The sequence below is a fragment of the Lepisosteus oculatus genome, chromosome 11 (genome assembly GCF_040954835.1).
Source record: "Lepisosteus oculatus isolate fLepOcu1 chromosome 11, fLepOcu1.hap2, whole genome shotgun sequence".
NCBI classification, from domain to species: domain Eukaryota; kingdom Metazoa; phylum Chordata; class Actinopteri; order Semionotiformes; family Lepisosteidae; genus Lepisosteus; species Lepisosteus oculatus.
The window spans coordinates 20,665,270-20,689,195 of record NC_090706.1 but is presented as its reverse complement, the minus strand read 5'-3'; the positions used below and the strand labels follow the sequence as shown (position 1 = coordinate 20,689,195).

Below are 23,926 nucleotides of genomic sequence, written 5' to 3'. Positions count from 1 at the left end.
ATTCAGAACTAGCTCTTCACCAGGAATGAACCGGTCCTCTTCCTGACTTGCTGGGACCCACAGTCATCTTTTCTCCTGTGCACAAACTTTGCTAGTTAAAGCCAACACTAACTAGCCGGTCAGTGACCATCAGCAGCGCACCGTTGCAAACCGCACAGCACAGCCTGGCACCGAGCCAGAGAGCACGGATTGGACAGCAACAGCCTGCAACTGTTTCTTTGTGTCCGCAGGAGATCTGAATCCCCAGAGATTGGATGAGTATTCAACTTCAATGCATTACTGCTCGAGAATTCAATTGTTATCCCAACCAGTTGATATCAATTTAATTCCTAAGAGTTATGTACTTGTTTTGAGTATCTAATGTAGAAGTTATAACCAGTAACGGTCTTAATGAATGATATACTGAACGTATGTCCTCTTGATGTGTAACTCTTTGTAACTGACTAAATATATACCTTTTGTATTCTGATAACCCTCTCGATAAGATCTGTTAGGTTTATATGCATATTTTATTTATTTATAAATGTATCCTCGCGTATTAGTACCTGTGTGTGTGCGTTGTTTGAGTTATGTCGCATGGTTGGATTCTAAAGCCATCAAAAGAATCAACTTTGTGATTTACTGTTACAATTAATAATTGTAAACCCTACAGAACTGGTGCCTTCAGAGAGCCACTACATTTACATTTTGGCTACGGCAACATTACAACTGTTATCATCTAGGTTAAAGTATTTTTTCTTTCAGGAAATCAATGTGATGCACAGATGTACAGAAGAAAACAGATGAAAAATGCAGTCCAATCCTTGTAAAAATATATGTTTAGTACTCCCCTTGAGAATATATTGTTTTCAGAAGAGAACAGGGAGCTCATCAATCCTTCAAATACACTCTGCTGCAAGGAACATCTGTGCCATGCAAATACAAACTACAACACAAAATTAAAAACTAATACATTTCTGAATACATTTTAATAAATAATACATTATATTTATTGAAAAACATAAGAAAAATGTTTATGATTTAGTCACATTTAATGTTAATTTACAATAATATTTGACTTTCTACTGCCAATTCTTGTTGAAACAACATGTACAGAGTGAGGGGCAAAATAATAGACATATAATAATAGAGATATGGGCCCAAGGTATGGAAAAGTTTATACCTTTTGCATCTGTGTTGTATCTTGGTACCAAAAATAAAAGTACCAAGAAACTATGGGGCAGTTGATAATGGCACAATTGATAAGGTCACTGAGTTGATTCAGTACAACTGTTTTCCATTTTCACTAAGGGCCTGTACATAAAATGTTAAATTGTATTAAATAAATGATTTAAAAAAAATTAAATAAATGATAATTATTATTAATAATAATTGCTTACTCTTATACAGCACTTTTCTTGATACTACACTCAAAGTGCTTTACAAGTAATGGGGACTCCCCTCCTCCACCACCAATGTGCAGCCCCACCTGTATGATGCGGCAGAAGCTATAGTGCACCAGAAGGCTCACCACACATCAGCTACTAGTGTAGAGGAGAAGAGAATAATGAAGCCAATTCATAGATGAGGTTTATTAGGAGGCCATGATTGGTATGGGCCAATGGGAAATTTGGCCAAATAATAAGAAAACCCTGGGTGTCTGGTTAAGTAGGACTTGCAGAGCATGCCATGAAGAAACTTCACTGGGAGTCAGGCATTTGTTTTTCCCTTTTGTTCAATTACTATTTCCAGTCTGGTATTTTGTTGAATTAAATGTCGTGAAGAAACCTCAGAGACTTGAGTCCTACTGTAATTCTTCTTTTGTGTTCAAGGACAAGTGAAAGAACGTGCCTGCAGTAACGAGCTACCTCAAGTCAACAGATACTTTATACATACATGTAAATGCAATAATAACATTTTAATAACTGATGGAGCAATACACAAATAAGAAATGCTGTGACTAAAGTTTTGTCAGTTTTAAAAACTTTGCTGACCTCAGTATGTGATTTTCAGATGAAAGAATCACCTTTAAAAAAGTTATTGCAAGCTTTGTTCAGTATTATATACAAAATGTCAGTGAAATATATTTGCCTACTTCTTCATAAACAAACAATAATATGAAAGTGTTCTATGATCAGTATTTGAAGACATTAATCCAAAAACTGTATATAAAACAGAGACTCACAAAACAAATAAGCAAACATTACAGTTGCATTCAACAATATTTTTAATGCTACATGTAATACACAGAAGCATGAGGACATTTTTATCCATACTTGCCAAAAATGCCATTAATAATGTCCTCAAAAAAATTCAATTCACCAATAGTAATACCTTTGTATAAAATACAATTACTGAGGGCAACCAAATGCCTTGATTTCCAATGTAACTTCTTTAATGTTTTCACATGTGGATTGAAATTGTGCCTTTTGACACTCATCATCGGATGGCCACCACTCCAACCACGTTCCACCACCAAGAAGGTAGAGCCACCTGTGACAAAGGGGAGAACAGAAACAGACTTTTGTTTTGACTTTAAATTGAACAATTCTACTAGAAATGCTCCCCTGGGTCTGATTGTTTTTTTTTATATTCATCTGTAGTATAAAATACCAAGTTAAAAACATAATACATCTCAAAGGAGTGCAGGTATAGAACCTTTTCACTTTTTTCCCATATTGCTCTGAAGAAGAGTTCAACAAAAAAAATACCCAGTAGATGTAAGACGTACATTGAAAACAGCTTGTGTTAGGATGCTTCTCTGACCATTCTATTTAGAATGCCAATATTTTAGACCTCTATTTGGGTTTCCAAATTCTTCCCATTTGCAGAGAAGTGAAAGTATTTTAATTTTGGCAAAGCAAACTGAAAAACACACTTTATCCCTTCTGCAGAAAGGAAACTTCATATGTATAATCATGTAAGGTGTGAAGGTCTAACATACATTATATACATGCAAACTTCCCATTAACTATGCTACTTTGGTCCAGAGCTATAAGAAAATATTGCATCTCTTTGTTTACTGTAAGGAAGCCATACACCTTTTTCTTCGACCATTAAATCCAGGAGGATGTGACTTAATAAAGCTGGTTGCACAACCCATTTGACATTGAAGTATTGCTTGAAGGCATTTCAAACATAACCTTTACTTATCAAGTTCCAAAACAATTAGACACTGCACTACAATTTTCAAAATCAAACAGGATCCATACTGTATGTGTGTTCTAGAAAAAGCAATTAGTCAAAAATAGGCAGTGAAAAGTTTTACTATCCTGAAGTAAGAGACAAGATGTAAAAAGGGTTAACTTAAGTCAGTTCTGCCTGAAAATTAGACTTCTAAGCAACAGGGGTTTATGGCAGGAAAGGGGGTTAACTGATAAGGATTCCAGATGCGAGCTAGGAACCCCGTGGGGGCGTAATCTTAAACTGACCATTTGGCCAGGGTCTTTTAACTGGCCAAATCCCATGACTCCCCCCCCCTACCATAATACCGAATGATGTCTGAAGCAGCACGCAAGGACTATATAACCTAAAAGTTTGTACCGGCACATCGAACAATACTTTGGTTTTGTTGTTTCTTGCGGGAAACAAGACTTCGGCTTTATTGTTCCTTGCATGCAATAAACTCATCTGTTTTACTTCATCTCGGGATCCAGAACCTTATTCTTTCTGTTACAACAATCCTTTTCTGCATCTTACTTGTGAAATAGATTTTTATAGCAGTGTCATCACAAAAATTAATCTTTGATGCCAACTACAACCAGAGCATGTCTTAAGATGCAGGTTTGTACAAACACAACAAATGCACAACCATGGTTTGAACAACTTTTAAAGATTGTGCAAAGTCAAATGAATATTTACATGAATACATTGATTACTGCTTTAGTATTCTGCTTTTTGTTCTAATATTTGTGCTTTTACAGTACAAAACTATTGTATACCATCAACTAATAAACTGATTATTAATACAATGTTTATTATTATTGATTATTTCCCTAGTGATTATATTCAAATATTCATAGTCAAAATAATATACTTACATTTTAGACAACAGTAAAGTAAAAGAAAATTATTTGAAAACTGACCAGCTGCTGCCTCCCAAACTTAATCTGGGTCCAGACTGAAAAGGGTTAATATTACAACCAAAATTGTTAAGCACCTCATTACAACAAGGAAAAAAGGAAAACTCTCTGTATTGAACCTGTACTGTACTGTATATGACCCCTTGAGAAACTCACCCATTTGATGTTTTCATTAGGTCATTAATTTTTCCCATGATAAGATATGTTTTACTCTTTTCAAAACTTGAGGATCTTCTGCAGTTGGAAGGGGCAACAAATTGCCTCCTCTTTCCTTGGACTCCTTCGTCTGTTCCTAAAAAACGAACATCTCAGGGGTAGTGGAGTAAACTGCTAAGTTGTGAGGATGACATAGCACTACATACAGTACTTGAAAAAAATACTACATTAACTCAGGTAAAGAATACTTCCCTTTAATTACTATGGCTAATTTAACTACAGTTTAATCATTAATATTAAAGTCTTATTACAGTGACTAAATAATTGTTTAGAAAAAAGTGATAAGAGATACAACCTTAAAAATCAAAACTGCCAGAATACTTAAAAGAGCACTCTCAAATTTGTGTCTAGGTCCACACCAGCTCATAGATAATGCAAAAGCTAGAAAGATTGACTCATCAATTATGTATTGTCTTTGATGTCCTTTAGAATAAGATTTCTACCTAGAAAAAGTTAAAAGGATTTTGAATTCAGAAATTATCATAGAAACAGCTGGTAGAGAGCTACAAACACATTTACAGATTAATCTTGAGAAGCATTATTCAAAACATAATTGCAAAGCGAGGCTCAGGTTTTATAAATATAAAGCATAATGTAAAATCTTAATTATGTTACACTTATGTTAGTGACAATCTTTAAAGTGTCACTAAAAAGTTAATAAAAATTAAAGGACATTTTTACCTTCTTTGATCACATCCTCAATGAGCATGGTGTACTGGTCATAAACAGCAGTTAGGGAAGAATCAATCAGCTTGGCTTTATAAACTACAGGAAAAAAAATCCAGTCAATAGAGAACAGGATTATTCCAAGACTTGCTTTTTGATCAGGATGTGATTAAAAAGCAAAGATCATTCTAAAATACCCATAGTAAATTCCTTTGTTTTTAAAAGTTGATTATTTCCAAATTTTCCCTTTCAATCAGTTTTAGTTAGTTGTACAATATTAGCTATTTTAAATTGAAAATATATTTACCATAATCCATGCCAGCCTCACATGCTTTCTCAAAGCGAATATTTTGGTCTATATCAGGATTGTTTTGTTTCAGGATATAGCAGTTGTCTGTGAATGAAAAACAAATTATTAGGTTTTTATTATCTACTTGTATATTTTACAGTAGACTACAGGGTAACAGGTAACAGATCTTTAGTCCAGGCCCAGACCCTAGGTAACGTTATGCATTTTCTATAGATCATCCGATTTCCTTCCACTGTCCAAAGACATGCTGTCTAGTCTGTCATCTCTACAATGTCTCCCATGTGTGTGCCTGAGTGAATGTGTGTGTTATGTGTAATGTACTGAGGTTTTTTTCAGGGGAGTGTCTTGCCTTGTGCCAATTGTGTGAGGCTCCAACTTTCAACAACAAGAAAAGAGCATGTCCAAATGTCAGAGGTGCTTCCGAAGAAAACAAAACATACAAAATATTGTACTGGTCGATTGGTCGTAGTCCATATACAGCCAAAATGTTTCAGCACAAAAGTTTTGACAAATGTACTTGGATCACTAAGAATCCACTTTATATAGAAATTCCACAAGCATCAACATTTCATGTGAGAGGGGAATGCCCCCTTTTTAAATTTAAACAACCATAATGAATAAATAGACCTACAGATACTGCCATTCAAAGTGCGCGGCACAAACAGGTACCACAGGCATTTGGCTACGTCATAACGCGTCATACCGCGGTATGTGATTGGTTGACACATAGGGGCACTCGTGGTGCGTTGGTCGGTCGTGGAGAGATTTAAATGTCTTTATTGTGCACATTTTAGTATTGAATATTTATATGGAATTTTACTACTGAAGGGAAATTTTAGTAGCTGAGCATAAAAAGAATAGGAGCATAACGCGTGTGAAAGCCAAAAACGATATTAATTTTGGAACATAAACAAACAGTGTTATGTAAACTGTATATGGCTGGTCTCGGTACTTTAAAGAAAAAATACACACCAGTATTCCATTTCTCCCTAAACATTTTAAGCATCAATGTCTATAACCAACATGTGAAATAACATGTGTATAAAAAGTGGTAGTTTTAAGCTTTTCTGCGAATAGGCTTGATACCGGAGTAAACAAGCATACTTTTAGAATTTGATTAATAGGGAATATAATATGGAATCGCGTATCTAAAGAAATTAATAACGATATAATTATATTCATGTACTGCAACACAAACAGTAGTAAACAGTAGTAAAACAGTAGTAAAAGAGAATTAGCTCACTGATACTATAGTTTTCTGTTGAGGCTGTGAACATTCTCACAAGTTGTGGTCTGCACCAAGCACATGTTTTAAAGAAGATGGGACTTTTTTAAATACATTTCAGAAAAGTGTAATCTATACTGAAAAGCTGTATTTATTCAATTCAAGCATGGTAAAAAAAAGTGGCTTAAAAACGACAGTGGAGGCTGAGATGTAATTGAGATGTACTTGTCACATGACTGCCTCCGTGGCATGCTCACTTAAGTGACTGACTTATATACCTGAGGCTGAGCATTCAAACCCAGCTATCGCCATCAGTTTTCTTTTAACAAATAAACTTAAAAAAATAAAATAGCTAATATTATTGGCATTATATTGACATTTTTTATATTTCTAAATATCACAACATGTTATTGTTGTTTTTATCCTGTAAAGTGCTTTGGGAAGCCACCTTTAAAGGTGCTATATAAAGGTGCTGATTCTTATGGAATGTGTTTTCTTTCTTTTTTTTTTCAGCATTGAATAAACCTATTACTTGATTCTTATGGAAACCCGGTTCCGCCAGGGATTTAAAAAAACACCACATCTCCTCCCGTTAAAAAGAGGAAACACTAACTCTTCGGTTCACAGCGAAATTTCACCAGAGCCACCCACTAATAGTTTATGCTAACACCTAACTTTCTTAACACATGGTGCCCCCAGGGGGGGTTCCAATTAGTGCTTGATTATGCATCAGTGAAAAACCGGAGGTTTAAAAAAGAGAACTAGCTCACTGATAGTTTTCAGTGAGGTTTCGTGAAAAAGCTACAGGCAAAGTCATCTATACAAAAAAGTTGCACTTAATACCACTCAACAGCCGGCTGGCTGTGCCAAAAAAAGATAAAAATTGGTTTAACAGCTCTGTTGTTTTTATCCCGTAAAGCGCTTTGAGAATCAATCTTTAAAGGAGCTATATAAAGGCATGTATGGCTGATCATGGTACTGTATTTTAAAGAAAAAATACACACCAGTATTCCATTCCTCCCTAAACATTTCTTACATGTGGTTATTTTGGAAACGTTTTACATGCCCCTTGCTCCTTCTGACCATGTCACTGCGCATTTAAAAGCATACTTTTAGAATTTGATTAATAGGGAATATAATATAAAAATAAAATACTAAAAATAAGATACACTCTACAGACATTCACAACAGCGACTGTCAGAAGACAGGACTCAGCGACTCAGACACCCGTTGAATGGAAAAGGGCACTTTAATTTTCTGTACAGCTAGTACAGCACCCCACCATGCCCGCACGCCAGCAGAGAGAGACACACACACAGTTTTTCATTAATACGGTATTATATGGTAACTTGAGTTACACCGCGACAAGCACTTGTCAAAAAGTGATTGTTTTTACTTTGTCAGCACCCAGACAAATCCAAACGCGTTTTTAATAAAATGCTTTTATTCATTCTTAATTTGATTCACATAACTCACATTCCCGAAGTTATGTGAGTTAGATTATGAATGAATAAAAGCATTTGATTAAAAACACATTTGCGTTTGTTTGGGTGCTAAAAGGTAAGACGTAAAGGTCTTAGTCTCCATACTATGGTCGCTTAACGCAAGCTTTTTTAAACCTTTTCACTGATGCGTACAGTGTGCGTATACAGTACTACTGTTTCTGTTGCAGTACATGAATATAATTATATCGTTATTAATTTCTTTAGATACGCGATTCCATATTATATTCCCTATTAATCAAATTCTAAAAGTATGCTTGTTTACTCTGGTATCGAGCGTATTTGCAGAAAAGCTTAAAACTACCACTTTTTATACACGTTATTTCACATGTTAGTTAAAGACATTGATGCTTAAAATGTTTAGGGAGAAATGGAATACTGGTGTGTATTTTTTCTTTAAAGTACCGAGACCAGCTATATACAGCTTACATAACATTGTTTGTTTATGTTCCAAAATTAATATCGTTTATGGCCTTCACACGTGTTATGCTCCTATTCTTTTTATGCTCAGTTAGTAAAATTTCCCTTCAGTGGTAAAATTCCATATAAATATTCAATAATAAAACATGCACAATAAGGAGCTATATAAAAAATAAAATATTTTTGTTTACAAAGACGGTTACAAAGAATGTGGACCAGGGCAATACTAGTTTACAGCTTGTCCAGGGTCATTCATTATTAATACTATTAGTAATATCTTCAGTAAAGACTTTGATGGCGACAGCTCAAACATGAGGGGTTGAGCTTTAATAGCTCCACCTTGCGGTAATTCTGAATACTATTATTTTACTTGCGGTACCATGCGGTATTATGCGAGAATATACGGTATTAATACGGTATTATATGGTAACTTGAGTTACACCGCGACAAGCACACCGCATAATAACACGGTATCGCCCGCTTGTTTTGAATGGCTGCATCTGTATCTCCTTTCCATCCACCCGTTTTCTATCCACTTTTTCCAATACAGGGTCACAGGGGTGCCAGGAGCCACGAATGCCCTGGATGAGATGCCAGTCCATCACAAAACAGATGGACAGAAACACAAACATGCACTGACACCAAGGACAATTTCTCCAGAATCCAATTAATATATCAGTCTTTGAACTGCCGAGGAAATTGGAGAACCCAACAGAAACTGACATGAACATGAGACAATATTTAAATCCCATGGAAATAGTATCTCAGTAACTGAATCCAGCATTGCAGTACTATTAGACAGCAATGCTAACCAGTGCACCACTATGCCATCCAGTACAAATTCATCCGTCCATTTTATAACCTCTTTTTCTAATTTAGGAACTAGAGCCTATCGCAGCAAGCACTGGATAGAAGGGACACCCTGAACGGGACACCAGTCTATCACAGGGCAGACACACATACATGCACAATTTCCCAGAAGTCAATTAACCAACCAGTATGATTTTGAACTGTGGAAGGAAACTGGAGCACCTAAAGGAAACCCATGGGAACACAGGGAGAATATACAAACTCAACACAAATAGCACCTTAGGTCCAAAATTGTTTTATTAAGATGTTAAATGAATGGATAGTGATTGAATTTCTCATTCAGGGAACCAAGGGTTTGTTTGTTTTTTGGTTTATTGTTGTCTTGCAGTGTGCTGAACTCTGTAAAACAAAAATGGATGCTATTTTTGTTTTTTTGACTATTTGCTGTGAATGGCACTACTGTATATGGAAATACATCAAATTAAATTGATTTTTTTGTTTGCTAGAAAGACGTACGTGTGCACATAGGTTCATGTAAAATGTATGTATAGCAAATAGACATCCATCAGCATCAATGTCATGAAATTGATTTAACCTAACAGTTTGGGAACTGTTAAAATTGGTACATTTTTAATTTACCAATAATGTAAACAAATTTGTTTAATTTGTAAATATTCAAGTGAAGAATACATAAAGAAACTGTTACTTCAGTTATAAATAATATTGTAGCACCCTCGCCAAGTGCCTTAGCGGAAGCGCACCCAGAAAATGAATACATCACAATGCATGCTGGGAATCGCCACCAGGCCACTAGCTGACCCTGGTTATGTAAATGTAAACAGCGTGTTGTTGTTGGCCCTGTTTTTCCTGAGGGTTGTGTCCACCCTAAACCTGTGTACAGGTTCCTATTGCTGCCAATATTGCTGCCAATAGTGTAATCAAGCCTCTGTTGGTTGGAGATAATTTGATTATTGCTGCCTCGTTGTGGCTGGACTGAGTGCTGGGAATAAAGAGGATGTGTGTAACTGGTCGTGGTCCTTTTTTTTTTCCTGTAGAACCCCCATGGCTGGTTAATAGGTAACATACTAATGTATAGTAAACAGATAAAAAAAGTATGGTAAAAAGTAAATGGATTACTATGAGTATATTTTTATAACAAACTGCAGATATTGCAAATGATCTGTGGTTTTTAACATTGAGCCTCAATGTCAAAATCAGGTATGAATGATCTATTTTGTGTTTTCAGGGCATTTAAAAAAAATTAAATTCTTGTTAGTGTACGTGTTATGCCAATGTGTGTTGGTAATATGTGTTATATGTTCATGTATATGCACTCTGTAAATGTGGTTTATTAAAAGAACATTTCAAGTTTTGTGGTATAATGCAAGTTTGGAAGGGGATTGTCTTAAATAATAGAGCTAGAATGTGATAGACACTTGAAGTGATGTCATTTCCTGCCATCCAGTGAGGCTTTCCATTGGTCAGTTGGCTGGTAGATTTCTTGTTTAAAGCTACATAATTGTTGTTGGAATCTGACAAAATATGCATTGTGTACTACTTGTACAGTCTTTCAGTTTAAAAGACAGCAAAATTTGACACTGAACCCTGCTTGCTGGGTCATTGAAAAGGAAACTAGGGCCAATTATACGACTAGAAAGTGTCCTCTATATAATATTACACAAAAATGCTTTGGAAGAATGAAAAAAAGAACTAATAATGACAGAAATGTTTTCTTTCTATAAAACCTTTTGAAATGATGATCATGATTAACACAATATTTTGTTGAAAAGAAGCTTGCTGTATTTGAGTGAATGCATTATGAACGCAGCCTTTTTGTAAATACAAACTGTTTCACAGTATATACGTACCTTCTGCACATTTGCACACATCCCCATGGCAGATTTTATTGAGCGTTCCAGTTTCTTTTTCTGGATGGTAGAATTTCACACAGTGGTTCTCTGGAAGTACAAGAGATTTTGATAATTAAAGATGACAACCTCACACCATAGAAATAGGACAGGAGACATATTAAGACATCCAAGAAAAAACAGATCATATTTTTGTTACCAGATAGAAGTTGATGTGACCTTAGATAGAACATATCAAATCCATTGCTTGGTTCAACTTATCTATTAAAAAGAGTAGAATAAGAAACCAAAATCCACACTGACATGGATAAGCTGTAAGATATGTATCACTTTTCATGAAATCATGTTGGGCTTAACTAGTAGTAAGTGTGACCACCTTGCCCCATGGCACATGAATCAAGTATGATGGTCTAGTATGTTGCTGTTGAACATGCTAACCAAACCTTTTTGAATGTTCATTTGGGTTCCTATTTGGTGAATGTGAAAATCTATGCAACACTGAAGGAATGCCCATATGATCCCATATGTAGACAATAGTACCTATAGTGTGTATGACTAAAGGTAGAGCATTGTTCTTTTTTAGCCATTAGTCAGCAGCCATATCACCCTGCAACTCACTGCAACTGGCAACCTGCTAAAGCTAAGCAAGTGTGAGCCTGGTCCAGTACCTTGATGGGAGATCTCCTGGGAAAAACTAAGGTTGGTGCTGGAAGAGGTGTTAGTGAGGCCAGTAGGGGGAACTCACTCTGCAGTCAATCAATCACAGTTTAGTTATCAAACGTACAACAATACAATATGCAGCTGTAATTGCTGGCCATGAAATGACTTTTCTGCAAGCTCACCAGGGGGAAATAAAATTAAAAATCACAAAATTAAAAGTTACAGAATAAAGTTACATAAAAACAGTCCAGAAAATGAATAAAAAAAAACTCAATATAAATAGAACTGCTACAGATCCAGGGTGTTTGCAATACATTATGTTCAAATAGTGCAATATGCACTGTGCCACATATAATGGAAAACTGTACGTCCATGTAACCTGAACGTTTAACAAGGACCATTAGGTTGGTTGCTGAAGGTAACTGCAGTCTGTGTAGGTCCTAATGCTCCAGTATGGGACAGGGACACTATACTGTAAAAAGGTGTCATTCTTCGAATGAAACGTAAAAACCAAGGTCCTGACTCTCTGAGGTCATTAAAAATCCCAGGGGGTTTCTCGAAAAGAATAGGGGTGTTACCCCGGTGTCCTGGCCAAATTTCCCATCACCAATCATGGCCACCTAATAATTCCCATCTATGAATTGAATTAATTTCTCTTTTCTCCTCCCAATAGACAGCTGGTACTTGTGCACTATGACTGCCTCCACATTGTCCAGGTGGATGCTGCACTTTAGTGGTGGTGGAGGAGAGTCCCCATTACCTGTTCAATGGAGTGTCCCAAAAAGCGCTTATAAGTGTAAGGAATTATTATTATTAATACATAATCAATGTATCCACCAGGCTTCACAGTGGAAAAGGGACTGGTTGCAAGTTTTTGATCACATAGTACAAGATCTGATTGGAATTTGTCGAGTGCAGAAAACTCAACTACTTGTCCGTCACTAAAATTATCATTTGCCGTAATGCAGTTATTTGCACATAAATCTCCATTGAAATTGTAGACCCAGCAGGAGGTGTCTGATTCTAAGTATTATCTTGCTATAGAAGATAGGGCTGTAATGGAGTGGTATGTGGGACCTCCAAAGTCTGCCATAACAGTTCTTATTTGCACAGTATCTGTAACCATAAACCAGCTGACACTCTTTCCATTACCTGAACAGGAATTGAAGTGACAGAGCATTGACATTTTAACCTTTGTTAATTTAAAGCCAAAACAGTGAATCCCAGAGTTAAATCTGTTTATGGCATCAAATCATCTTATAGCCTTGTTTCACATATTAACAACTAAGTCTTTTCATTCTTCAAAAAATTACAAAAGATTAGTGTAACAATATTTGTTACTCTTGAACTGAAAACTAGTCTAAATTAGACAATTATTTTGTATGTTGAGCAGCATACAGTAGTTAATTAGCATTTAGTTCAATAAACAAACTGTAAAAAAAAAACTTTAGAAAGTAACTTTTCTAAAATGCATTTCTTAAAGACTATAATGTTTGGAAAATGTCAACAGACATTGTGTTAGGTAAGGTAAATCTGCTCTTCCAGCCTAATACTGTCTAACAGTCTAATACTGTCCAAATTGTTGACTATGCCTTTTTGCAAATTAAATATATTTAAGTGTTCCTTTTTTATTGGTTTTATTTATTTTATTTAATATTGTACCATTACCATTTGCATAGTATTCATAGATTGTCACAGCAGCAGGCTGCATTAAACCAACTTCATTGATCTTGTGGACTTTGAAAGCAATTCTATCGGGGATCTTGTGAGAGACCTGCACAAAGAGAAAACATTTCATGAGAAAATATTGTAACTCAAAAGACTTAAATGGTTATAACTTTAAACTTTAATTTACATTCCTGTTTACATTTGTAATTTTAGGTTATTTCATCCTAGTCTTAAAATATAACATAGAACTTCAAAAGAGCCTTTGGAGGCTATAAAATATGTTAAGACTGAGGAGACAGTAAAGATGCTAATCATGTATTTTTGTCAAAATGGCTTGTCGGTAGAAGTAAGTTTCACTAAGCATTTACTAATGTTACATCCATTCTCATAAGACTCTGAAAGCCACGTCTCTTTAACACCTATGATGACATAGTGTTACAGTATATCAGCTTCCAATTTGTTAGTGGCCATTTTGGGGAGATTAGTCATCCTGTCTACTCTGTTCCAAAAAACATGCATCAAAGTTCAGCAGCTAGCCTCTACTGTGTTGCAATACTTGATTGTTTTCTACAAGACTGTTGTGATACATTTTGCTCTCATTCTTTATTATGGAAGCTGTCTAATAGAGTGTAAAAACTAACTTTACCCAAGACACTGAGTTCAGAATGGTTGAGACCTTTCAAAAGAACTCAGGAAGCAGTGAGAGCTGAATGTCAAAAGGTGAAAGCAGACTGTGTGGACTAGTCTAGGTCCTAAGGGGAGTTATGTCAAACCAGCAACATTGAAGTTGTATAATCTGGTGTATGTATATCATAAGGCTATTGTGCCATTGTATAGGCATTGTGTAGTGTGCCTCAAACACTTCAGGAACATTAAAGAGGCCATCTCGGTGGTGTCTATGACCAAGTGAGCTGTGCTACTTTGACAGTTCTTCTCGGTGCGTGTACTCCTGGCGAAATTTCCAAATTTGGCATCCTGGCCAAATTTCCCATTAGCCCTTACCAATCATGGCTTCCTAGTAATCCCCATCTATGAATTGGCTTCATTACTCTGCTCCCCACTGATAGCTGATGTATGGTGAGCGTTCTGGTGCACTATGGCTGCCATTGCATCATCCAGGTGGATGCTGCACATTGGTGGTGGTGGAGGGGAGTCCCCATTACCTGTAGAGCGCTTTGAGTGGAGTGTCCAGAAAAGTGCTATATTAGTGTAAGCAATTATTATTATTATTATTAGTAGTAGTAGTAGTAGTAGTAGTAGTAGTAGTAGTAGTAGTAGTAGTAGTAGTAGTAGTAGTAGTAGTAGTAGTAGTAATACTATAAAGCAGATAAACAGGTCTCAGGTGGAGATACGGGGAGTGTAGAAGCTCTCCGCAAGTTGGCACTACAAGAGTGCCACATTCCTTTTTCCAACTGACTCCCCAGCTGGACATGGAGACATGTGCTTAGTGGTGCACAAGGCACATCTCCTGTGAGCGATATAGAATTTTCCTCCTTTTGGTGAGTTTCAAGGTGTGATGATGGTGCTCTGTACTCTGACTGCAGAAACCGTAGCTCAGTTACACCTATAATCAACAGTTAATAGCAGACCCAGCAGAATTATATACAGTATGAGCCAGCTACTCTTGTATATATTGAATATACAGTATGCCCTTAGTATTCTACAATAAGTGTACAAAAAATGTATAATAATATGTAATAATTTGTCTACAAAAATAAAATTAATGCTATCTTATTACTGGAAATGTTTTGCACTTGTAAAACCTTCTGTAATTTGTTTATCAAATCAAGAATGATTTGTTTATTGGAAATCAAGAATATACCTTGTCTAGGTAAAGTATGAGGGAGCCTTTATCAGACAGTGCTTTATCCATCTCGTACTTCTGAATGTACTGGTCCACTCCATTGGATAACTATTGAAATAAAAATACAAGATTATAATGAAAATTAACAAAACTCCTGCAAATGTTACTTAGGAATTTTCAAAATAGTCTTCATATTACCCTTTTAAGATCACCTGCATCAGGGATAAATCCACTTAGCATGGTAATGTCGAGTATGGACATGGTTGCATCTCTGTCACTTAAATATCTGAAAAGACATTTAGGTTTCCAGTACACTTATTAATAAAAACAACTGAGTGGATACATCAAGGATGCCAATGTAAGAAAGGCTCATTTAGTCAGGGTAACAGCTTCAACAACATGACTGGACAGCTTGTTCAAAATTCCTACAACCCTCCTGTTCTTAAGTATTAAATGCACATCAATGTGGTCTGGTTCATGTTTCACTTGAACTTGAACTTTATTGCCATATGTAACCGGTACTGGTACAATGGAATTCTTACTTACAGAAAGTCTCTCGATTGTAAAACAAGTGTAAAAAACAAAACAAAGTGCAAACAGTGCATCAAGACAATGTACAAAAAAACAATAGACAATGTGCAAGTAAACATGTAGACAGTTTGAATGTAAACAATACAGACGTGTAAACAATGACTGGAGATGTGCAATAGATAAGAAATCATAAAGAGGTAGATGGTGATGGTGTAGGTGTGGTCCGAGGGGGATGGCTAAATGTGTTCGCCAGTCTCACTGCTTGTGGATAGAAGCTATTGAAGAATCTAGTGGTAAGTGTCCGTATGCTCTTATATCTCTTGCCTGAGGGCAGTGGGGTGAAGAGCTCATGCCCGGGGTGATGACTGTCCTCTGTGATGGCCAGAATTCTACCATGGCAGCAGTCCTCATAGAGCTGTTTAATCTCGGTGAGACCGCAGCCGATGATCTTCTGGGCCATATTGACCATTCTCTGCAGTGCCTTTATTTCTCGCGAAGAGGTGTTGCCATACCACACGGTGATCCCGTTGGTGAGGACGCTCTCGATAGTGCAGCGGTAGAAGTTCACCAACATATGTATTGGCATCCCCCATTGCTTGAGGCACCACAAGAAATAAAGGTGCTGCTGAGCCTTCTTAATGATAGAGTCAGTGTTCACAGTCCAGGTTAGATCTTTAGAGATGTGAATTCCCAAAAACCTAAAGGTGACTGTTTCCACTTACGTTCCATCAATACTGAGTGGGCTGTGAGTGTATGGCCTGTGTCTCCAAAAGTCCACTATTAGCTCTTTCTTTTTTTTTATGTTCAAGTCCAGGTTATTGCTATGACACCACCTAAGCAGCTGTACAACTTCATCCCTGTCGGTGGACTCGTCATCATTACTGATCAGTCCTATTATAGTGGTGTCATCGGCAAACTTAATGATGCGGTTGTTGCTGTGTCTTGCTGTGCAGTCGTGAGTAAATAGGGAGTACAACCTCGGACTCAGACAGCAGCCTTGTGGGGTTCCAGTGCTTTCACTGCTGATCAACAGCTATCCATATGGTATCTATTTTGAATTCATGTATGAGATTCTCTAATAGTATTCTCTGCTTAAGATTTAAAAAGGTCTTTTAACTTGTGTGTGTAGGATATTCCTTTGAGTACTGCTTTCTAGACTGATTACAGAGTGAGAAGATTTAATTTATGGTGTAACAACAACTTTTGTGTAATCTAAATGGAGTCTTATTAGTGCATAGCAATTCTAACATAGCATCCCTTGATTTAAATTCAAGGGATGCTTTTAACTGTAAGTTCTAATGTTACTTTCCTTTTTACTTACTACCTCACATTGTCTAAAAGATGTTAATTTAGAAAAACGTGTATAGTATTTTTTTCATTATCTTCGTCAAACTTAGTGTTTTGTATTTTGTATCTACAGTTTATTACCATCTGCATGTACTGTATCATGCTGCACCTGTCTTGAACAATAAATGTCATCTAAAAATTGATTCTGTCTTGAAGATTGAGTCTTGAAGTCTAAATTATTTTGATTTTTAATTGCTGCTTCTATAGTGTTTGACACATTTTTGTATTTTCTTCATAGTTCCTAAATTTAAAAACTGTACCAGGATATAGATCATTGATATGAATTAGGCACAACAGTTTCGTATCCATTACCAAGAGATCAATACATGTGCATACATTATTTTATATATCTACATATACAGTATTTTATACAGTATTTCCTTAGATATGATTGGTAGAATACCACCAAGCCCTGAATAATTGTTAATCTGAATTGCTCCTAGTATCTGCTTTTGTCCTGCTACTATGGTAATATTAATAAAAATGTATTTTTTAATACTGCTATATCCCTTTCTACACATTTCTCAATAGTATCCCAAATACATTTCTTTATTATTTACTATACTTTTCCTGTTGTAACACTAAAATAAGGCTTTATTTTGAATTTTAGTCCCTTTAATCTCAATATTACCTTCTATCTCTCGCTTAGCTTTTCTGATATCCTTTTTATACCTATGCTGGTGATTCATCATATTCTTTAACTGTATCCTGTTCTTTTTAAGCATTTAAAATTAACTTTGATTTAAAACAAGTAAAAGTAAAAGAATGTAAATTATGTCCTGAAGTTTATTTTAAATGTTTCTGCCTGTGTATGTGGCTTTGAGCTGGATTTCTTATGTGTAGGTATAATTGGACAAATAAATATTTTACAGCAAAACTGTTGTATTTTTAGTTGATTTTAACTTTATCCATCATTAATTTGGAAAATTATGTTCTTAGATACATTATTTAATTTCACATGTGAGGCCAGTAATGTGCTAGAGAATTAAAATGTTTGATGATTTATAACACTTTCTTATTTCTTATGATTCATTTGGTGTTTTTGAAAACCACCACAAACTTCAACCTAACATAACAATATGCAGTTTAATGGCAGGAATTAAGATCCAATAAACCATGTTGATATAACAGTAAGTTTTACTTACTTTGTTTCAATTGTGATTTTAAATGTGTCTTGTGCACCTAGAGGCCTCCTGACTAGAAAACATGATAAAGCAATATGTTAAAAATTGTCCACTTTTTCAATTAAGACCATAAATTGCAGATACAGAAAAAAATGCTACAGGAGTGTGTAAAATTAAAAAGAGAATTTTCTATTGATTCAGCTCTTATTTTATAGAAAAAAATCAATAACATTTTAAGAGTCACAATCTCAAATACAACTAACACAATCACAAACATGCATATGTTAACACTGGGGCCAATTTTCTGAGAAGCCAATTAACCCCCTAGTATATCTTTGGACTGTAGGAGAAAACCCACGCAAACATTCAAACTCCATACAGATAGCACCCTAGGAATTGAACCCAGGGCTACAGTGCTTCAAGGTAGCAATGCTTTATGCTTCCCAAAAAGAACGAATGTGTTTCTTTAATATCTAACAGTTAAACTTGTTGTATTATTATTAATAAACTATCTGTAAAATGCAGCAAAACAATATTTACTTGGTCTTAATTACCACCAAAATATTATGCAAAGTTTCATTAATTAATCCCATTTCTTTCAGCCAAAATTGACAAAACTCTTTTTTTTGTCCTCCTCCTAAAAACAAAAGAGACATTAGAAGTTATTATTTAAAACACATACCGACTGGCACCCTCTCGATTTTCACATCCAACGTAAAGGTCTTACACTCTCCATTCTCCTCTGGCAGAACATTATACAGAGCCATTATCTAAGAAACAGTAACAAACAGTTAAATGTAAGATGAAGTGAGTCAAACATTTTTTCCTGTTTAAGGTAGGTTTTAAACATGTTGGAGATTTTTTTCTTTTGATTACTGCAATTGATAAATATCCCCAGCTTTTGGGAAGAAAAAAATATCTTCAAATGTTCAATTCAATCAGCTTGTTAGACCAATTAAGATGTTCAATTAAGCTGCTAAATTAAGTACCAAATGTTGTTTCAGGCTAACAATCTTAATTATGAGGCTGTTTACTGCCAGCTGAGGCATATTATATTTCAATACATGTTTGCTGATGTCTTGTGGTTTTAACATACAGTGTGAAATTCAACTTTTGTCCTTTTGCTTTAATAGCCATTTGGAAGCTGTACTTTCTGAAGTGACATTACCCAGGTCAGTTGTTACCTTAAGCAATGCAGCAGATGTATATGTCTTCTTGCTTTTCACAATCTTGCTTTTGTGAAGCTACTCATTTTCAGATACTGTACTGCAGGAAAATACTATAGTATACTATAAAGCATAAAATGTATTTAAAATGTATACTTCTGATTCTCATTAGCAACATTGTGACACAATGTTTTGGCTGTGGAGCCTTCTTTGGGTGTCACGTTGGGAGCCAGGGAGAATACACCCTGGACAGGATTCCATCACAGGAAACTCACAGACATGCACACACTATCACACCAGGGCCAATTTTCCAAGAAGCTCATTAACCTATTGGTATGTCTTTGGACTGTGGTAGGAAATCAGATCAAATGGCAAGTACCCATACAAACATAGCAAGAACATGCAAACTCCAAACAGATAGCATGCCAAGTCTAGAACTGAACCCAGGGACCCAGTGCTGCAAGGCAGCGATGTTAATCAGTGTATCACTGCACCACCCTTTAATTCATAATCTACCATTACAATATCATATAATGTGTTTTAGATTTTTGTAAGGTTCAATTATAGGGACAAAATGCTTAAATTGGCTTTCTTGTTAATACTGAGGGAATATAATAATAATAATTGCTTACACTTATATAGCACTTTTCTGGACACTCCACTCAAAGCGCTTTACAGGTAATGGGGACTCCCCTGCACCTGGATGATGCAACGGCAGCCAAAGTGCGCCAGAACGCTCATCATACATCAGTGGGGAGGAGAGCAGAGTAATGAAGCCAATTCAAAGAGGGGATTATTAGGAGGCCATGATTGATAAAGGCCGATGGGAAATTTGGCCAGGACACCGGGGTACACCCCTACTCTTTTCGAGAAACACCCTGCGATTTTTAATGACCACAGAGAGTCAGGACCTCGGTTTTACATCTCATCCGGAGGACAGCGCCTGTTTACAGTATAGTGTCCCCGTCATTACACTGGGGCATTAGGACCCACATGGACCGCAGGGTGAGCGCCCCCTGCTGGCCCCACTAACACCTCTTACAGCAGCAACCTTAGTTTTACCCAGGAGGTCTCCCATCCAGGTACTGACCAGGCTCACACCTGCTTAGCTTCATATACTAAAATGTTTCACTAAAGGTTTGTATTATATCTTGTAAAACTATATCTTTTCACTTATATTTCACTAAATCTGTCCCAGGATGTCTGGTCTCCAAAAATAACATAGCCACATAGGGTGCATAGTTCTCAGGGAAATGACCGAGTGACCTCTCCTGGAATAAATGGTCTATTCAGCAGAAGGGGCTGCTTGTCACGCAAGCTGGCAGTAAAGAATATATATGTATTTGTCAGCTTTCTAGAATGACCATATATAGCCACAATGCAAGTAAAGAGTCATGTGGGAGTGTATCTTGTATCGTTTGTTTAACTGTATAAAAGAGCACTGTAAGCATTGTCTTTTAAGTCTTGTGTTCAAAAGCAAGACTTCCACATGCATATGAAATAAAGACAGCTTTCAACACACAAACTCTCAGCTGATGCCTTTTGTTCGGCACAACAATTTAATACATCAATGTGTTCTGAGTTATCGTAAAAATAATTATTTTGTGCCATAATGGAAATAAAATATTTATTTTCCAATAAAAAACTAAATTTATAATTAAAATTTTAATTGCATTTAAAAGTTTTATTTTTTGTACAGACAAGTTTAAAAAAGATTCTTTCCTCACTAATTTAAAAATTATTTCCTGTGTAGATATAGAAATGCATTCATGTCAGTCAGCTTTTAAGACTGAAGCAGATCTGTGAAACTGAAGTTAATGAGAAATGCAAAACCAATATTCTTAATGAATGCAAAACTAGAAGAAGTAACAAGAGTACATCAGCCGTCTGTCCTATGGAAAAATCTTTTACTGTCCTACAGGCTTCTTGAATTATAAGACACAGCACATGAGCTTGTCCATTTCTATTTTTTTGGATTTGAAGGGTTACTTTTATGGAACAAACTGTACAAGTCTCTAATGTTAATAAAACACACACAACATTTTTAGGAATAACATCCTAAAAGTGTGCCATAATGATACATATGTCTATAGTTCACTTATAGCCATTCACTTATGATTATTTTTAATATAGGAGGTATATTAGACTACTAGCAAAGGCTCACAGCAAATAAAATCAAGTTTCTGGTTTGATCGGTTCTGTACTTTCAGAAAAGCTATCAGCTTTTATGTCTAGAAATATTTTGAATTCTGAAGTGTGAAGTCCAGATCAAAACACTTACCGACAAAGTGCCCTGGCCTTTTCCTCTAGCAATGACTGTAAAGTTATTATTAATTGAGCCCTGTAGCAATGAAAAAGAAACATGAGTGCCTCAAATGAACATAATATAACAAACTGCAAAAAGTGTCACTTAAAGGCTTTTTTTGTGGTTAGATGGGGACAAAAATGTTCTTTTTGTCAAAATGCAAGTTGTTGCGACTGGCACAAACCTAGTAAAGTGTATAAGCCAGTGAACATCACATCTACTGTAAGGCATGGTGGTAGCAGCATTATGTTAATAGGGAGCTTTGTATCCGTAAGAATTGTTTTGATCAGGGAAAATGGCTGGAGCCATTTTGGAGCCAATATTGGCAGGTATTAGAAATCCTGCCTCCATCTGGTAATGACCTAAAACTGGGAAATAAATTTTACTTTCTAACATGACAATATTCCAAAGATAAAGGTCAAAGCTAAAATGGGCTGATTTAAGAATAAGAAAGTGAATGCCCACCATTGCCCAAAAACTTAAATCCTATTGAGAATCTGACAACTGGTGTCCATAAGTAATCCCCAACATGAAAGTGCTTAAGCAAATCTACAAATAAGAACTGGCAAAATTTGCACCAGGTGAGCAATGTTAGTAGACGTTTACCAAAATAGACTTGCAGCTGTAATTGTTGACAGAAAGAATTCCACCAAGTACTGTACATTGATTACACATATGTCTTCAACATGATTCTGTTTTGTTTTTGCTGGCTTTAACTGTAGCTTATCTTACACTTATATGTCTTCAGTCTGAATGTTCAGGTTTTTAATAATATATTAATTAATGTTCATTGATCATTTGTAATTTCTCAAAATGGAAAGGAACGCACTGCATACTTTTGCAATACACTCAGCAGCAGAATTCTTAGCAGTCATGCTAAGACAGAAGATAGTCTGCATTACTTACCCTTTCTGATCTGCTAACATAGGCATTACTGGTGTCAAACCTCCACTTAATTGGATTTCTACGACCAGACAGAGAGATTTCTACATCCAGATCTATTTCATTTAAAACAGATGCTTGTATCATGTATTCTGCCAATGCCTGGAACACCATGATCGTGGCCTAAAAGAGCAACACAATTTTTAGGGAATATTTTCAGTTACAGATAACAACAAAATGTATTCATATCTACAATGTCAAAAAGAAATCCTGAATGTTGTCACCTGTGTAGATCCGTAACCTCCTCCATAGAACCTTTGCTCAATCAGCCATTTTGCTGTAGCTCTAGATTTGTCAATGTCTTTGTATTTCAACAGGGACAAAAGTGCATAAGCTGTAGCTTCCAAGGTAAATAGATTAGATCTGGGCACTGGCCAGTGGGTTTTGTCTAAAAAATAAAAAAGAGCCAAAATACTGTACATACAATGTATACATACAGTGTACTTCAACAATAGTGTATTAACTGAGTTCAACAAAACTGACAAAGCTGAACAACTCATTTTATAGTAACCTTTGTACATGGATTGACAGTTTAGACTGCTCTCCTCTTACAATTTAATCAGATTGTGTGTCAAATATCTAAAATGATCAACTCTAGTCACAGGTTTCTCCGAAATTAGGCATGTCTCATTTTTTAGCATTAATTGTGTGGCTTCAGACAGCCCTATCAGCTTCAAGAGTTTGGAGTTTGTTTTCCATAATAATAGTATAGCATTTTCCTGGTTGTGTGAGGAAATGATTGTCTGGCCCTGGGGATGAGGGTATCAGGAAGAAGACCAAAGCAGTGATTGCAGGGAAATTGAGAGTTTACTAATTGTGTTTGTAGCTGGGTGCTGCCAACACTTGAGTGTTGGATTTTTTTTAACTTCTTTGAATTTCTTTATACCATTAATTTATCAATAACAACTTGGCATAATTTTATGTGTATATTTCTCTCTAGACAATCTGGTTAATCTTTTCCTGCTTTTTCACCCTATAAAAAGGTGGGTACCCTGCTATTTCTTTTTTGTTTTGTGATTCCTGAAGTACAGTACCTAACTCTTTCTTCTCACCCCTTTGCTGTTCAACCTTCATGATTAGCATGCCCAGACACCAGAAATAAGGCCAATACAATTTCCCCTATGAGCCAGTCAAATAGTCAAGCTTGACTCCATGCTTCCAAAAACTGTTACAGAGACCCTCATAACAACATATTATGACAAATATTGAGAAAATGATTCATTAAGACTTTTTATATGTTCTATAAGTTAATAAACATACCAGATACAAAAGAATTGTGATATCTTAAATTGATTTAGTGG

The 23,926-nt window shown here is 35.9% G+C and overlaps 1 protein-coding gene across 3 annotated transcripts in view; it reads right to left on the bottom strand.

The window, feature by feature from the left end:
• Positions 1-2,188: 2,188 nt before the first annotated feature.
• LOC102688099 (complement C3-like) overlaps positions 2,189-23,926 on the bottom strand; it is a 69,513-nt gene continuing 47,775 nt past the window's right edge. For 2 of the 3 annotated variants that reach the window (XM_015349018.2, XM_015349019.2), the window contains exons 29-41: positions 22,850-23,013; positions 22,590-22,748; positions 21,660-21,719; positions 18,895-18,982; positions 18,234-18,285; positions 15,409-15,496; positions 15,229-15,318; positions 13,407-13,512; positions 11,079-11,168; positions 5,251-5,337; positions 4,959-5,042; positions 4,218-4,353; positions 2,189-2,472 (exon numbers count right to left, since the gene is read on the bottom strand). In XM_015349018.2, coding sequence (XP_015204504.2) covers positions 2,331-2,472; positions 4,218-4,353; positions 4,959-5,042; positions 5,251-5,337; positions 11,079-11,168; positions 13,407-13,512; positions 15,229-15,318; positions 15,409-15,496; positions 18,234-18,285; positions 18,895-18,982; positions 21,660-21,719; positions 22,590-22,748; positions 22,850-23,013 — 1,346 coding nt within the window. In that variant the 3' untranslated portion in view covers positions 2,189-2,330. Of the gene's footprint in view, positions 2,473-4,217; positions 4,354-4,958; positions 5,043-5,250; positions 5,338-11,078; positions 11,169-13,406; positions 13,513-15,228; positions 15,319-15,408; positions 15,497-18,233; positions 18,286-18,894; positions 18,983-21,659; positions 21,720-22,589; positions 22,749-22,849; positions 23,014-23,926 lie in introns of those variants that run through there. The other variant, XM_015349020.2, reaches the window with a different exon arrangement.